The 14,834-nt window shown below is 56.4% G+C and overlaps 1 protein-coding gene across 1 annotated transcript; it reads left to right on the forward strand.

The window, feature by feature from the left end:
• Positions 1-4,552: 4,552 nt before the first annotated feature.
• On the forward strand, positions 4,553-8,700 carry KRT15 (keratin 15, type I). Its single transcript, XM_012660285.1, has 8 exons — positions 4,553-5,059; positions 5,995-6,077; positions 6,200-6,356; positions 6,817-6,978; positions 7,068-7,193; positions 7,377-7,597; positions 8,099-8,124; positions 8,609-8,700. The coding sequence occupies exons 1-8, from the start codon at positions 4,553-4,555 to the stop codon at positions 8,698-8,700; spliced, it is 1,374 nt and encodes a 457-aa protein (XP_012515739.1).
• Positions 8,701-14,834: the final 6,134 nt, after the last annotated feature.

Below are 14,834 nucleotides of genomic sequence, written 5' to 3' on the forward strand. Positions count from 1 at the left end.
GAGGAAGGATGGTTGGTTTGTTCTTTCAGCCCATGGAGAGATGGGTCAGGCCTGGGCCCTGTTTAGGTTTTATTTGAACCAAAGTCCACCCTGTTCTAGGAGAGGGAACGGAAGGCACTCACATACTTGGACTGGAATGGTAATTCCTGTTCCTTTTACAACAACCTTGTGAAATAAGCATTGCTTCCATTTTACAGAGAGGTAAAACTAAGGCTCAGAGAGGTAAAATGCTTTGTTGTATGTGTAACTGCTCCAACACATGGCAAAGGTGAAATTTGAAACTGTGGTTTTTGTTTCCAGATTTAGTTTTCTTTCCACTCTACTCCCCTGGTTGTTGGAGCGTCTGTGTGAAATTAATGTTCACTGAACACCTACAGTGTGCCATTGATCAAAACAACTCTAAGAGATAGTATGAGCTGCATCTTATAGATCAGGGACTAGGCTCAGAGAGGTTAAGTAACTTGTCCAAGGCTGCACAGCGACTACATGGCCGAGCCAAGACTAGAATCTAAATTGCCTAATCCAGGTGGCCTTCTAGAGTTGATACACATCTTGCTGGCATTCCAGCTGTGTTCCATATAATGGCTCAGGACTGGGATCCCCAGGGGCAGTTCCTTCTGACACATTTCTCCACCTAACTGAAAGTGGGGTTTTGGGGTCAGGCATTCTACTTGGAGCAAGGTTGGCGAGGGGGTGTGTGTGTGCATGCACTAACACATTCGTCCGTTTTGGGGCAGCCCTGCATAAGCCCCTTACACCCACCAGCCCATACCTGGGCCCAGAGCCTGAAATGAGACCCAGCTGTGACCTAGACCTCCCACACGGACTCCCAACCTGGCTTGCCTGGGGCCTACCCTGGGCCAGCAAATGAATAAAGTCCCAGCTTCCTGGTACCACTCTGCCCTTGTGGAGGAACGGCCCTACTCCTGTGGTTTATAGCTCAGGTATTGAGAACTGAGGCGAATTCCAGGTGCAAAGAAGCCTCACTTCTCTGCAGCTGAGAGGTTCAGGCTGAGTGTGCCCCACAGCTCTGTGACAGCAGGCTGGCCCCATGAAGGACAGCATCCATGCCCAGCACCCTGCTAAGGAGGCCTGTGACTCTGTCACAGCCACTGTAACCCTGAGGGAGGCGCTATGTCCTCTATTTTCCTGTGGGTGTCAGGTTGGGTAGCTTGCCCGCTGGTTATGACAGGTGACCCCAGAGCCCAGCTCTTCCCTCTCCCTGCCGCAGCCCTGGCAGCCCTGGCAGCCCTGGATGGAGGCCCCGTCAGCTCCCACCCTGGCTGTTCCGCCCTGGCCTCCAGCAACCCCCCCCACCAAATTCTCAGGGAGCCCGAGAGCTGGAGGCAGAGGCCTGGCTGCGCCCCCAGGCTGGGGCTGCCCAGAGATACCTATCCCTGACCAAGAAGCTTCCCCTTTGTCACAGCTGAACCCTCCCCCTGCCTCGGGGGGCCCCTGGAATGTGGCTGTGGGCTGGTCTGGGCCCACAGGTGGGGCAGGTGACCCTGTCTTGGCTTGGGTGTCAGGAATGAAACCGGCCTTTGTGTGTGCATGGTCAGGGAGGGGCTGGAGCGGGACGTTCTTCTGCCTCAGTGCGGGAGCTGTGTCCCAGGAGACCTGGGATAGGAGAGAGGGGTGTGAGGTCTTCCCGTCACTGCTGGTCATCAGGGCCACTTCTGTCTGGAAAGCATTTCCTGTCAGTCATCTCGCTCTGTCTCTGTGAATCAGGCGGGGCTGGAGTTGTTTCCATTTGTCCTGACTGGTAGACTGAGGCTGAGAGAGAGGAAGCGTCAGTATCCAAAGCCGCACACCTAGTGGAGGGGAAAGGAGCGATTTGAAGGGACATCTCCAGGCCGCGGGTGGTACACTCTCTCCCTGGCATCTCCCTGGGGAACGGGGAGGTGTGGGGGGGGCTCTCAGGTTTATGGAGACCTCCCTCCCCATGTGCCCTCAAATGCTCACTGGGGTCCCTGTTAATGGCCCAATTTTAAATCAGGAACCAGGCTCAGAGGGGCTGAGTCACACCCAGAGGTGGCATCCAGCCCAGGCTCTTTCCATCGGGCCGCACTGCCCCATCCCAAGGAGGGACGCTCCAGAGACGGCCTGTCTGGCTGCAGTGGGCGAAGGTCGGAAACTGGCACAGCGTCCGCGTCTGGGAGGGCTGCCTGGGGCAGGGCCTGGGGCTGCAGCCTGGGCGCAGCTCCCTCCTGCAAGGCCGTCCCACCCGGTGCTAATGAGGAGTCCCCGGGGCTGCCCAGACCTGAGCTCGCAGTAGCCGTTTGGACTGAAACCAGGCAGTGGTGACCGGGGCAGTGAGGGGGCAGCTGGGCCTGCGAGCGTGGGGAACGCCACCTCGCGGGGCTGCTGGGGGCGGGTCAGGGTGCAGAAGGCAGGCTGGCTGGGGTCCAGCCGTCCTCACCTGGGTGGCTGGCGAGTAATTGTTCCTTGTTAATTGCTGGGGCCGCAATGTCTGCAGAGGCTTTAATGAGCTCTGGATGATCTGAGTTTGATTATTTTTCTTTCGGAGGAAAAGACAATATCCTCCCACCGGTGAGACAATACCACACTGTCTGCGCCCAATGCTTGGACGCCCGGCTCGCTGTGAAGCCTTACTGTGGGGGAAGCCCCCGACCAAGGCCTGTGGTTCCCCTCCTACCACCCCAGCTCAGATGCAGGAATTTGGGGTCTGAGGGAGGGACCCTCTTTTCCTGTCCCCTGTTGTGTTGGGGGGTGGTCCCAGGACCCGGTTGAGTCCTGGTGATGACCCTTAGCAGCTGTGCCACCTTGCACAAATTGCTTCACCTCTCTGAGTCCCCATTTCATTCCTTTGGAAACTTGGGTGGGGGTCACCCTCTGTGTCATGAGGATTAGAGATGATGGGTGCAAAAGTGCTTTGTAAATAGCGAAGTGTGCAGTGGAAGTAAAGGATCGTGTTATTACAGCAAGGGTAAGAACAAGCCGCATTGTCCCACAGGACCTGGCTGCAGAACAGCAGCGCTGCGAAGCCCAGGAACGTGTCAGGCTCACAGGGCATGTTCTGATGCCCAAGGACAGAGTCCCTCCTGGTGAGGGCGCTCAGGAGGCCCAGGTGCTGGACGTGTGGCCTCTCATCTGGCCCCTCAGAAGATGGGGGCTCTTGGGCCTCAGGGCTTCCCTGGAGCTGAGAGCTGAGAGTGCCCCTGGCTGCAAGGAAACAGACTTGAAAAGTAAAATGTCCAAGATCTCACAGCGTAATTGACAGAGTCAGGATTTGAACCCAGGCCGGAGGGAGCCCAGAGCCCTGTCCACTTCACTGTGTCACAACCAGGAAGCTTCCCCCTGACTCTCCACCCCTGGGCTTTCTGTAAGTCCTGGAGCCAGGGCCAGAGGGCCGGGCCAGGCCTCCAAGTGTCACCGCCCGCAGGTGTCCCTGGAGAGTGGGGGCCCTGAGCTGAAGGGCAGAGGAAAGGGCTCTTCTGAGTGTGGGACTCCCCTCTCTGGACTCGGTACCTTCTGTGTGAGGTGTGCCTTGGCCTTCAAGATCTCTGATGTCTTCCAGCCTGGCCGCCAGGCCTCCCGTCTCCTCCCTTCCCACAACGCTTAGGCACGTAGAGCCTTCTGGATCCGCCAGTCCCCAGCCGTGTGGCACTTGACAGGACAAACGGGGGCTTAATCTGGCCCTGCTAAGCAGCGACTTGTCTCTCCCTGGAGAAGGCAGGGGTTTCCTGGAACTTGCCCCAGCCTTATCAGCAGAGGTTTGCCCCAACGTGTCCCAGGAGCAAGCAAGGTTCAGCGACATGTGCAGTTGGCAGGTGGCAGGATCATCAATCAGCCCCTTGTCAGCGCTGAGCCCGCTGGGCTTTTGTGAGGATGCCATGGCCACGGGCTAGAGAAACAGGAGGGGGCTTTGGGTGGTGGGTGGAGCAGAGGTGAGAGGAGGAGAGGCCATCTGCGGCACCAGGGAAGGGACAGATGCTGGCACCTCTGGTCACCTTAGCTGGAACTTGACCCAAGACTGCCCCTTGTCCTCCGTCTGTCCCTGTGGGACCTGCATTCCAAGCTCTGCAGGCTCACACACAGGGTCTTCGAGCTGGAGACACAAAGCCCATGGGGCAAGCCTCTGGGACTGGGGCCAGGGGGAGGTCCGGCTGAGGGCGCGGCTGGCCAGGGCTGTTCTAACTGTTCAGGCCGTGCTGTGAATAGGGTTTGCTCTCTGCTGCTCACTCCTTTCTCCTGGAGTGGAGAGCTGAACCTGTCATCCAAGTGTTAAAACTATGGCCTGGGGCAAAGCACCATTAATTCTGAATCATCTCTTTTGTTGCATTAAAAAAAAAAAGAAAAGAAAATCTTCACACGAGCCTGTCGAGGTGTGCAGGCAGCTGTGTTTGTCAGGAAGGTAGAGGAGTTGGCTTCGCTTTGTGGGAGGAGACAGGTCCCACAGTCCCCTCTGAGGGGTATATAAGGAGCCCCAGCTAGGGGGTGACAGGCACTGCACTCTGTTTCAGCCCAGCCCGGCACCTCCCTGCCAGCATCTCTCGTGCTTGCTGAGAACTCAGACACCGGCTACCTGGCCATGACCACCACATTTCTGCAAACTTCTTCCTCCACCTTTGGTGGAGGCTCTAACAGAGCGGGTTCCCTCCGGGCTGGGGGAGGCGGCTTTGGTGGTGGGAGTCTCTATGGGGGAGGTGGAAGCCGCAGTATCTCAGCTTCTTCTGCTAGGTTTGTCTCTTCGGGGTCAGGAGGGGTTTATGGGGGTGGCATGAGCTGTGGCTTTGGTGGAGGGGCTGGTAGTGGTTTTGGTGGAGGCTTCGGGGGTGGGGTTGGTGGGGGTTTTGGCGGTAGCTTTGGTGGGGGTTTTGGTGGTGGCGATGGCGGTCTCCTCTCTGGCAATGAGAAGGTCACCATGCAGAACCTCAACGACCGCCTGGCCTCCTACCTGGACAAGGTGCGCGCCCTGGAAGAGGCCAACACGGAGCTGGAGGTGAAGATCCGCGACTGGTACCAGAAGCAGGCCCCGACCAGCCCCGAGCGCGACTACAGCCACTACTTCAAGACCATGGAAGAGCTCCGGGACAAGGTAAGTCCTCCGACATCGGAGACAGGGGAGCAGGAGGCTGGCGCCCTGCACACATCTCTAACGGCAGTGCTACTGCTGACTCGAGGAAATCCTTTCCTGCCCAGACAATGACTGTCTGGTGTGTAACCTCGGCAAACTTGGAATGCACCTGCTTTCCAGGTGCAGCTGTGGCGCACATCTGCTCAACTTGGCAGTGCCAGGGGAGGGAGGGGTGTTGGGAATCTTAGGACCAACGGGACACAGGTGGAGCACATGCAAAGAGCCATTCGCCCTCCTCACCCTGTGCACCCTGCAGGGCTCTGTGTAAAGTGCTCCTTTACCTCTCTGGCAAGAGCCCGAAATGCCAGGACCTCTTGCCTTTCCCTCTGAGGGTGTCTTTAGTGCCAAAAGCATTGTCGGGACTTAGGAGACCTGTGCACTCATTACAGGTTCTGCCCCCCACTCACTCGCCCTTTCCCTTCCTGGGACTGGGTTCCTCGTCTGTGAAATGCCTTTTTAGCTGCCCTCCAGGTCCTCACTGGCTGGAGCGTTCTGTAGGTCCATAGCTGTGTCCAAGGTGTGCAGGAAGCAGCGGCCACGTAGTCCAGAGTGGGGGCTGGTGGAGCATCGCGGAGAGGGCTATTGTCACAGCCCAATGTGCCCCACCCCACACCGGGGCAGCCAGTCCCCACAGGAGATTCCAGCCAGTGCTGCCTCCCCGGCCCTTCATGCCCTGGAGACAGGGAGGGCAACCCCTCAGGTGTCCCAGGGACGGTGGCATGGGGGTAGGCCAAGTAATGGGCACGCCAGGTGAGGCTGGGCTCTGCCTGCCCTCGGGGCCCTACGGGCAGCATCAGAGGGGAGACTGTGGGTGAGGGGCTGGCCTTGGGCGCAGAGCAGAGAGTGGTGGGGCAGAGGGAGGAGTCTTCCTGGCACCAACTCCCAGTCTCCTGCAGATCCTTGCGGCCACCATCGACAACTCCCGTGTCATCCTGGAGATCGACAACGCCAGGCTGGCTGCAGACGACTTCAGGCTCAAGTGCGTGCCCGCCTCCCTCTCCCCTTCCTGTGTTGCCCCCTTCCCCTGGCCGTGCTCTTCCTGGGCTCAGGCATCCCAGGCCCCTCACCCCTCTTGCTTTTGGGCTCCCTCTTTCTTCCCAGGTATGAGAATGAGCTGGCCCTGCGCCAGAGCGTGGAGGCCGACATCAACGGCCTGCGCCGGGTGCTGGATGAGCTGACCCTGGCCAGGACCGACCTGGAGATGCAGATTGAGGGCCTGAACGAGGAGCTGGCCTACATGAAGAAGAACCATGAGGAGGTAAGGGTGGGCGGGCAGGCGCTGGGGCTGGTGGGAGGCCATGGGGCTGCTGGTGCCTCGTCAGGGCTGGCTAGGGGCTAGTGGTTCAGAAACGCACCCCCCACCAAAAACAGGGGTCCCTGTGGAGAGGAAGAGACACTGTCCTCTGCGGGCGAGACCCACGGCCAGGCCAGGTGGCCAGTGTGAACTGTTGCCTTCCTGATTAGCTTGGTGAACTCACGCCAGGGCCTGGCTGTCTCGGGTGCTCCCTTGGTGGGATCTGGAGCAGACGAGAGGTCCCGGAACTGAGGCACCCGTGTGATCAGAGCTTTCCATGTGCAGAGGGGAACACAGGTTGGCTGTGGGGGTGGTGTGCCGAGTTCACAGTGTGAGTTAGGGACAGAGCCAGGATTCACACGCGGGGCCCCACTCTGGGCTGTCTTCTGCCCTCTGTCTCCAAACAGTTCCTCCCACCCTGCAGGAGATGAAGGAGTTCGGCAGCCAGCTGGCCGGCCAGGTCAACGTGGAGATGGACGCAGCGCCAGGTGTGGACCTGACCCGCGCGCTGGCAGAGATGAGGGAGCAGTACGAGGCCATGGCAGAGAAGAACCGCCGGGAAGCGGAGGCCTGGTTCTTCAGCAAGGTTGTCCTGACCTCCCGCCCACCCCGCCGGCCCCATCCCCTGAATCTCTGAGGAGGCCACGGCTCATTACTCTTGTGTGGGACCTGCAGACCGAGGAGCTGAACAAGGAGGTGGCCTCCAATACGGAAATGATCCAGACCAGCAAGACGGAGATCACAGACCTGAGACGCACCCTGCAGGGGCTGGAGATCGAGCTGCAGTCCCAGCTCAGCATGGTACAGCCCCCGCCCCATCCTGGTGGGTAACAGATGCTCCCACCCCCCACAGCTGGTTACGCCTTGGAGTTCTCGAGCCCCCTCAGGGGTCGTTCCCTGAACTCCATTCAATCCCGCCTGCCCCTGTGGCCTCGGCGGGTTCCTCTCTAGCCTGATGTGTCTGTGGATCTGTCCCCTCACCAGAAAGCCGGGCTGGAGAACTCACTGGCGGAGACAGAGTGCCGCTACGCCACGCAGCTGCAGCAGATCCAGGGGCTCATCGGCGGCCTGGAGGCCCAGCTGAGCGAGCTCCGATGCGACATGGAGGCTCAGAACCAGGAGTACAAGGTGCTGCTGGACATCAAGACGCGGCTGGAGCAGGAGATTGCCACCTACCGCAGCCTGCTGGAGGGCCAGGACACCAAGTAGGTGCATAGGCACAGGGGGAGGGATGAGGATGGTCTGGGTGTGGCTGGGGCACAGGGTCACCCTAAGGGGATTGCAGGGTTTCTCCAAGTGTCTTCGAGGGATGACGAAAAGAGCACCGAGCAAGGAGTGAGGGTCTGGGCTCTGTGCTCTGGTCTTTCGCTATTGCCTGGGGCAGGTCACTTCCCCTGTCTGGTCCTGCATTGCTTCTGTCAGTGGTCGGGGCTGGACTAGTAGCCTTTGAGATCTAATGCTCGTTCCATTCTCTGCATGAAGTAGATGGTGCGTTCTTGTAGAGCAGAATGTGTCTACTCGGGGGTAGCAGGCCTGGATGAGTGTCAGGGTATCAGAGTGTCACAGCTTCCAGAGTGTGGGGTTAGGGTAGGGTGTGGGGGTGGTGTTGGAGTGGGCGGGAGAGGGCTGCTTCACTGTCCACGCGAGCTCCTAGGGACACCTGAGCTTTTGCGCTTTGCTGACATCTGCTTCCCCCTGTCTTTCAGGATGGCTGGCATTGGCATCCGGGCAGGTAGGACGGCTTCGCTCTTCTGGTGTGGGATGGTGGTGGGGAGCTGTTAAAGCCACTGCTCCCCTTGGGGATGGGGAAGGAGAAAGAGACCAAACTCCCCAGTAAGGCAGGGACACTCCCATTTCAGTTGATACCCCTTCCGCAGTGGGACCCTCTACTGGCCCCAGGTAGGGTTGGGGTTGGAGATTTATTGAGAAACTTCCAGGCTGAGCAGGCTTTGTGCAGGGCATGTCTCTCCCCCAGGCCCCATCTGCATGCACTTCTGGTAAGATGCCCATGGCTACTCCCTGTTGTCGCTCCCTACTGCCCATCTCTTTGATGAGTAATTCAACACCAGACCCCTGGCAGCTCTTGAAGGACTGACCAGTGGCCATTCTCAGGGGTGCTGTCCAGTTTTCCCAGAGCCCAGCCAAGGTCCTGGCCACCTTGGGGTGACCAAGAAGGGGTGTTCCCCCACTCCATAGCTTGCCCCTTCTCTCCGTAGCTGCTTTGGGAAGTGGCGGCGGCAGCAGCAGTGGCAATTTGCACATCAAAATAGAGGAGTCGGTGGATGAAAAGAAGTTTTCTTCCCGCTAGTGAGAAATCTAAGTGCCCAGTGCAGGGGAAACGTCCCTTGCCACCCCCACCCTCCCCAGGCTGAGTGGAGGACGGGCCAGAGGGGCTGGACAAGGAGACTCCAGTTTGCACCTTCAGAGAGTGACCAGCTGAAGAGGGTCCCTCTTCTTTGGGCTTTGCATGCTCGCCCTTTCTCCCCTCTACCCCTCCCCAGCAGAAGCAGCTGAATTGTGTAACCAGTTCATTTGTGCGGTGTCTGTTCATGCAATAAAAAATTGTCTTTCCTCAAAAATATTTCCTGTTTCTTTGAAACATCCTCCACTCCTTTTTGAGAACTAAAACCTGCATCCCTGCCTCAGGCCAGCGGTTGGGAGAGGCAGGGTGAGTCTTTTGTTATTTGTGCTACAGGAGATGGCTCAGCCAGGACCTGGGGAGGGAGGTCCTGGGTGGAGGTCACGGGACTGTCCTCAGCAGAGGTGGGACAGCAAAGATAGGATGATCAGGATCATCAACTGTAGTTGAACAGCAATTGCCTGACGCGGAGAACCCGCCCTTTAAAAACTCTGTAGTTCTGCTTATTATCAGGACGATGGCATTTTTCAGACAGAAGTCTCCATCCTCTTTCTTTTCTAGGAAAGTCATAAACTTCTCTTTCCTTTGCCTCAAAAAAAAACCAAAAAAAAACCAAAAAACAAAAAACAAAAAAAGCAAAAATACCCAAAGGAATTGCCTTGTTTTTGCAAATATCTCTTGGTAGCGTGTCTCGTTTTTCTTGATGGGGTCCAGGTTGGCCTCTGACCTCTGAGCAGGCCCAGGGTCCACATGCTGACATGTCCTCCCATTTTGACCTCTTCCCTGCATGGCCATAATTCATTCTTTGGGGTGCTCAGGGTGCCGGTGCCTGAAACAAACCCAATGCTGCTCAGGTGACTTGCTCTTCTGGCTGTCCCCATGGAGTGACTGGGGAAGTGGGAGTGGGGGATTCCCCAGAGCAGTTAGTGCACCCAGCACAGCACTCAATGCATCTAATGATTATTTACTAAGTGACCGATTGCACTGATTGTACCGGTTCAACACTGTGAGGCTGGCACGGTGTTAGGCACACTCCCCCGTGTGTCTCATTTAATCCTCACCGCTCTAGGTAGTCAGGATTTATTATTCCCATCTTAGAGAGGAGGACGCCGAAGTCAGAGAGAGGAATGACTTGCCTGGGCCTCGTGGATGGATGGTACCAAGCAGGGCTGGGCCTGAGGACTCCAAGACCAGGGCTTGTTGGGACCCCAGTCCCCTTCCCAGGCTGTTGCCAGGACCCTCCTTGCTTCCGGCCCTCACCACGGGTGCTTCTCGACTTTCCCTCCTTTCCAGCCAGGAACTCCCAACTTCCACCTCTATCCCCTGCAAAGCTGGCCCCCATGCCCCTGAAGCCACCCTCCCCGATTTCCCCAAGCTTAAGTCCAAAGCAGTGCCACCACTCTGGCCCTCCTCGATCCCATCCCACCCCTGCTTTCCGTCCCGGTGTCCCCACCCCCGGTGTCCCCACCCCAGGCCTGTTACAGCAGCGGCATCCACTGCATACCTGGTTTGTTGCCTCTGGTCTGGGGCTGGTTTCTCTGAGCTCTGGGATTTATTGCCTTGAACAGAGGCAGGAAACGAGGAAGAGGAAGCGAACTCCGGGTGGAGTGCGGAGGCTGGGCTGGCTCAGGCCCTGGGGTGAGGATTGGGTCAGGGAGGGAGAACCGGTTTCTTAGTCCCACTGGGAAGGGAAGCCTGGAGGTGTCTCTGTTCTTCGGACAATCTGATCTTTTGAGGGAAGAGCCAAGCCCTCTGAGAAGGTCCTCATGTGTCTTGCTGGGCACAGTCCCCTCCCCACCAGCCTGGGCTGGAGAGAAGGTGATGCCTGCTCTTTCTGGGGGAGATTTAATCAAGAATCCTGACAACGCACGGAGGCTGGGCTTCCCTGGGGCTGGAGGAAGGAGATGGGATTTACTGAGTGCCATATGCCAGGCTCTGGGCAGGGCCTGCCATGGCTGCATCTCATTAACTCCGCACAGCTCTGTGAAGTCAGTTTCAGAAGAGGAAACTGAGGCTGGGGGCAGTTAAGTAACTTGAATGAGGTCACAAGCTGGGGAATGGGGCTGGTCTCTCTGGTCCCAGGCCCTTGCTTTTCCCCGACATCATGAGGTGACAGAAGCCAAGACACTTTTCTTAAGAGGGTGTGCCAATGCAAAGCCCATTTCTTGCCCTCTGGGGGCAGCCTCCTCAAATGTCATACAGCTACTAGCGTCAGGAAGATTGTCCTCACCTCTAGCCTTGGTCTCGCATGCTGTGGTTTAAGCTCACACTGAAGCCCACACCGTCAGCTTCCTTGTCCCCCTGGGAACATGCCGGGCTCATTCCCAAGCCCCCTGGCAGTTGTAGCTAGTGGCCCGGCTGCTGCTTCTGCCTCGCTGGCCTTTGGGCCTCTGTCGAGAGGTCTCAGGCCTTCCAAACAGGCAGCAAAGGGTTTCCTCAGTTTTTAGTTTCCAAAAATAACGATCTCTGTAAAAGGAGCAGAGAGGTAAGGTGGCACTCAGTCCGTGGGCCACATCCAGTGTGTTTTCTCTCGGGGCCAGACCCCAAGCTGGGAGGTAGGAGGGCAATCTGTTTCTATCTCCCTGGAGTGCCTATTTCTGCTCTCCTGGGATTCCAGGAGGGGCTATCAGAGAAATCCTTGGAACTTGCTAAGTCCTGTCCCCAGCCTGACTCTGGAGTGAGACACCCATCCCCAGGGATGTCTTATGCCCTGCTAAGCCCTTAAATAGTCTGTGGACAGAGGTGGTGCACCTTCCGCCTGCCCTGGGCTGAGCTCAGGCTTGGCTTTCAGCCAATCCGGGAAGCAGGCAGCAGGCGATATCCCCTCCCTTCTCCCCACAGAGAGAGGGTGGCTTTGGGACTAGAGATTAGGACCTTGGGTGTGTCCTGTGTTCAGGCTGGGCTTCCCAGAGCAGGCATGGGACATGCCTGCCACTGTCTCCCTGAGGACTGTGGCTGGTCCCTGCCTCTCTCCGAGTCTCAGTTTCCCCATCTGTAAATTGGGAGTCTGGCTGGATGAGAGGGTTGCTAAAGTCTCTATGAGATGCTCTGTATTTGGGACCTTGGGGGGAGCTCGAACTGTAAGATCTGTGACAGCAGGGACTGTGTTCACTGTATTCACCACTGAACGCTCAGCACGGGTGCTAAATATGTATTTGTAAAATTAATGCACAAACTTGCCTCTCCTTTGCTTTCTCCCGCTTGGACATGGCTTTGCATGTTCATCAGTATCTTGGGAGTGTGCCCACCTGGTGACAGCAGGCAGCACAGAGAAAATAAGGAGCTGACAGCTTTTCTTCTGAGATTTGGGGCTGGGGTGACCCCACTCTCGTTTGCTCTTCCTTCCCACCTAAAGGCAAAGTATCCCCGAAACAGCTTCTCAGGTATTTATCAAGGGCTTTCCTGTGCCAGGAGCAGTATCTGGAGACACATTTGACAAAGATCCTGTCGTTAGGGAACCTGAGATGGAGTGAGAGAAACAAACTAGGAATGCCACCAACTGCCATTTGTCCGGTTGCTGTGAGCAAAGAAACGTGTCAGTGCCGGGTGGAGGCTCAGAAGAATTCTCGGACAGGTCACTCCCCGTGGGTGACTTGCATTTCCTCATTTGTAAGAGGGAGGCCATGGCAACCTTCCACCTGCCCAGCGCCTCCCACATCTCAGGTATTTGAGAAGCCTCAAATACTAACTCACCTCATGCCCACTTTCCAGTGGCGGCCACAGAGGCACTGAGAGGTTGAGCGACTTTTCCTGAGGTCACACAGCTAGTCAATTGCAGATGCAGAGTTGAAACTCTGGTCTACCTTGTCCGAAGCCTTTGCTGACTTAGCTGAGTTTCTGGGAAGTCCGGGTGGTATCAAAGGGACTTTAGAAAGCTGAGTGCTATAGCAATGCAGGGGCCTGAGGCATTGAGGCATGTCTGCAAGGACTTCTGAGTAATGCCAAGCAGGCATCTCCGAGGAGTGGGGAGCTGCCCAGAGAGCCTGGGGTGACTGTCTGGGGACAGATTGCCTTTTAGGAGAGGCCCCTCCCCTGTGGGGGAGCCTCAAGACCCTTTGGGAGGTGAGTCGGCCGTCCTGGGCTCGGGGCCCCTTGGAATCCTGAGAGAGAGGGAAAGAGGGCAGTGTCTGATTCAAACAAGGAGTTCCGGATTAGGACCTGGGGGACAGGGTTTAGGCCTGAGCTCTGCAGATAAACCAGAGACTCAGAAAGGCAGCTTGCTGAAGGAAACTTAGAAATCACTTCAACGTAAGGCCCACAGTGAACTGGCGGCAGAGCTGGAAAATTTTTTCTTGTTCCCACTGTTCTGGGCTTCAGCATTCTGGGCCTCAGTTTCCACACATGTGATGGTGGTTGGATGGGAAGGTCCTGCAACAATTCTGTGCTGAGCAAGCACTTCCACAGGCCCCTGAGCCTTGGAGCTCAGACCAGGGACAGATGGCAGACAGGCTGCCCTGTCACGGCATTGGCTGCACAGGCCTAGCCGCTGCAGCAAGCAGGACCATGCGCTGGCCCCAGCTGGAGTGATAGGTTGGCCTGAGAAAGGGAGAGGCCAGAGGGTGTCCTTGCTTGCATGGGGTGGTGCTCACACTGGCCCGAAAGGGGTTCGCCATGGACACAATCGCACTTTCTCGTTTGCGCAATGTGTTTAACCTCTCTGGGCCTCAGTTTACTCACCTGAAAAAAGAGTATGATAAAAATAGTAGAGTTGTTTTTAGGACCAATTGAGCTCGTACACGAAGAGCGTTTAACATAGTCTTCAATAAATGTTAGCTAGTGTTATCTTTATTATCTCTTAACATGTATAGAACATGAATATAGGAGAAACAAACTGCTTTTCCTTCTTACCTATACTCATACTCAACACGGACCACTTCTGTGAGTCTGCACCATGCAATTCTCCGGCACCAACTGTGTATCCTGCAAGTCAATTCACTTCTGACTCTACCTGGAGTTAGCACGGACCCCACAGAAGAAGAGCTCAGTCCCACAAGACTGCCCCTTACTTGAGATACCAGTCACAAGTAGCAGGTCCCCAGGTTACCCGCAGCTTCTGTCTGACTTGGCTACAAATCACAGGTTCCCATGACTCCCTTCCTTGGTCTGACAATTGGATAGAGCAGCTCAAAGAACCGAGGAGAGCAGGGTACTCATTGTTACCATTTATTGAAAAGGGTATTTTAAAGGATGCAAATGAACAGCCAGATGGAGAGATACACAGGGCAAAAAGTGTCCTGAGTGTAGGGGCTTCTGTCCCTGTGGCGCCGGGGTGCACCACCCTCCTGGTATGCGGATGTGTTCTTGTTCACCAACACAAGGCTCTCTGAACACCCTAGTTCGGGGACTTGTATGGAGGCTTCATTACATAAACATGTTAACCAATTATTAATTCAATGTCCAGTCCCTCTCCCCTTCCTGGAGGAGGGGGCTGCGGCTGAAAGTATTTCAGGTGACCAGCCCCCCACCAGGACCCCACGAAGCATCACCTCATTAGAACAGGAGATGCTCCAATCACCAGGGTATTCCAAGAGATTGAAAGTTCTGTGTCAGAAACTGGGCTCAAAGAACAAGTGTTAGAAGAACAAAAGATGCTCCTAGCATCCCTGTCACTCAAGGAAATTACAAGGTTTTTAGGAACATTCAGAGATCATACGTCTGAGTTCACAGCAAGGCTGCCAAGACACCGTCGGGGTAGAGAGAGCCAGAGGCCAGATTTAAATCTTGACTTCATGGTGTCCTTGAGCAAGTGACTTACCCTCCCTGAACCTTAGCTGCCTCATCTATAAAATGGGGCTAATAAAAACGCTCTCCTGTGGTTGTGAGACTCAATGACAACGTGTTAAGCACTACCTGGTTCGCAGGTTTCCCTCTCTTCCCTTGAAACGGTACAGGGGAGGGATTGCAGTCATTTGGTGTTATTTTGCCAAAAAGCAAAGCAGAAAGCCCAAGCCGAGCTAGCAGTGCCTTGGCTCCAGCTCTGTCCTGCCTCCACCAGGACCAGGGACGGGAGAGGGGAGCTGGGTCCCTGGAGGGGTCTCTGCCCCACTTCCTCCAGGAGGGCCTGGCGTGTGTCCCCTAGTCCT

This window comes from Propithecus coquereli, unplaced genomic scaffold (genome assembly GCF_000956105.1).
Source record: "Propithecus coquereli isolate 6110/MARCELLA unplaced genomic scaffold, Pcoq_1.0 Scaffold119, whole genome shotgun sequence".
Taxonomy (NCBI): domain Eukaryota; kingdom Metazoa; phylum Chordata; class Mammalia; order Primates; family Indriidae; genus Propithecus; species Propithecus coquereli.

Bases quoted from the DNA above. Each gene is read 5' to 3' on its own strand.
- KRT15 (XM_012660285.1), top strand. From the start codon at position 4,553: ATGACCACCACATTTCTGCAAACTTCTTCCTCCACCTTTGGTGGAGGC. The intron at 6,357-6,816 runs GTAAGGGTGGGC...CCCACCCTGCAG, and splicing joins TGAAGAAGAACCATGAGGAG to GAGATGAAGGAGTTCGGCAG. The intron at 7,598-8,098 runs GTAGGTGCATAG...CCTGTCTTTCAG, and splicing joins CTGGAGGGCCAGGACACCAA to GATGGCTGGCATTGGCATCC.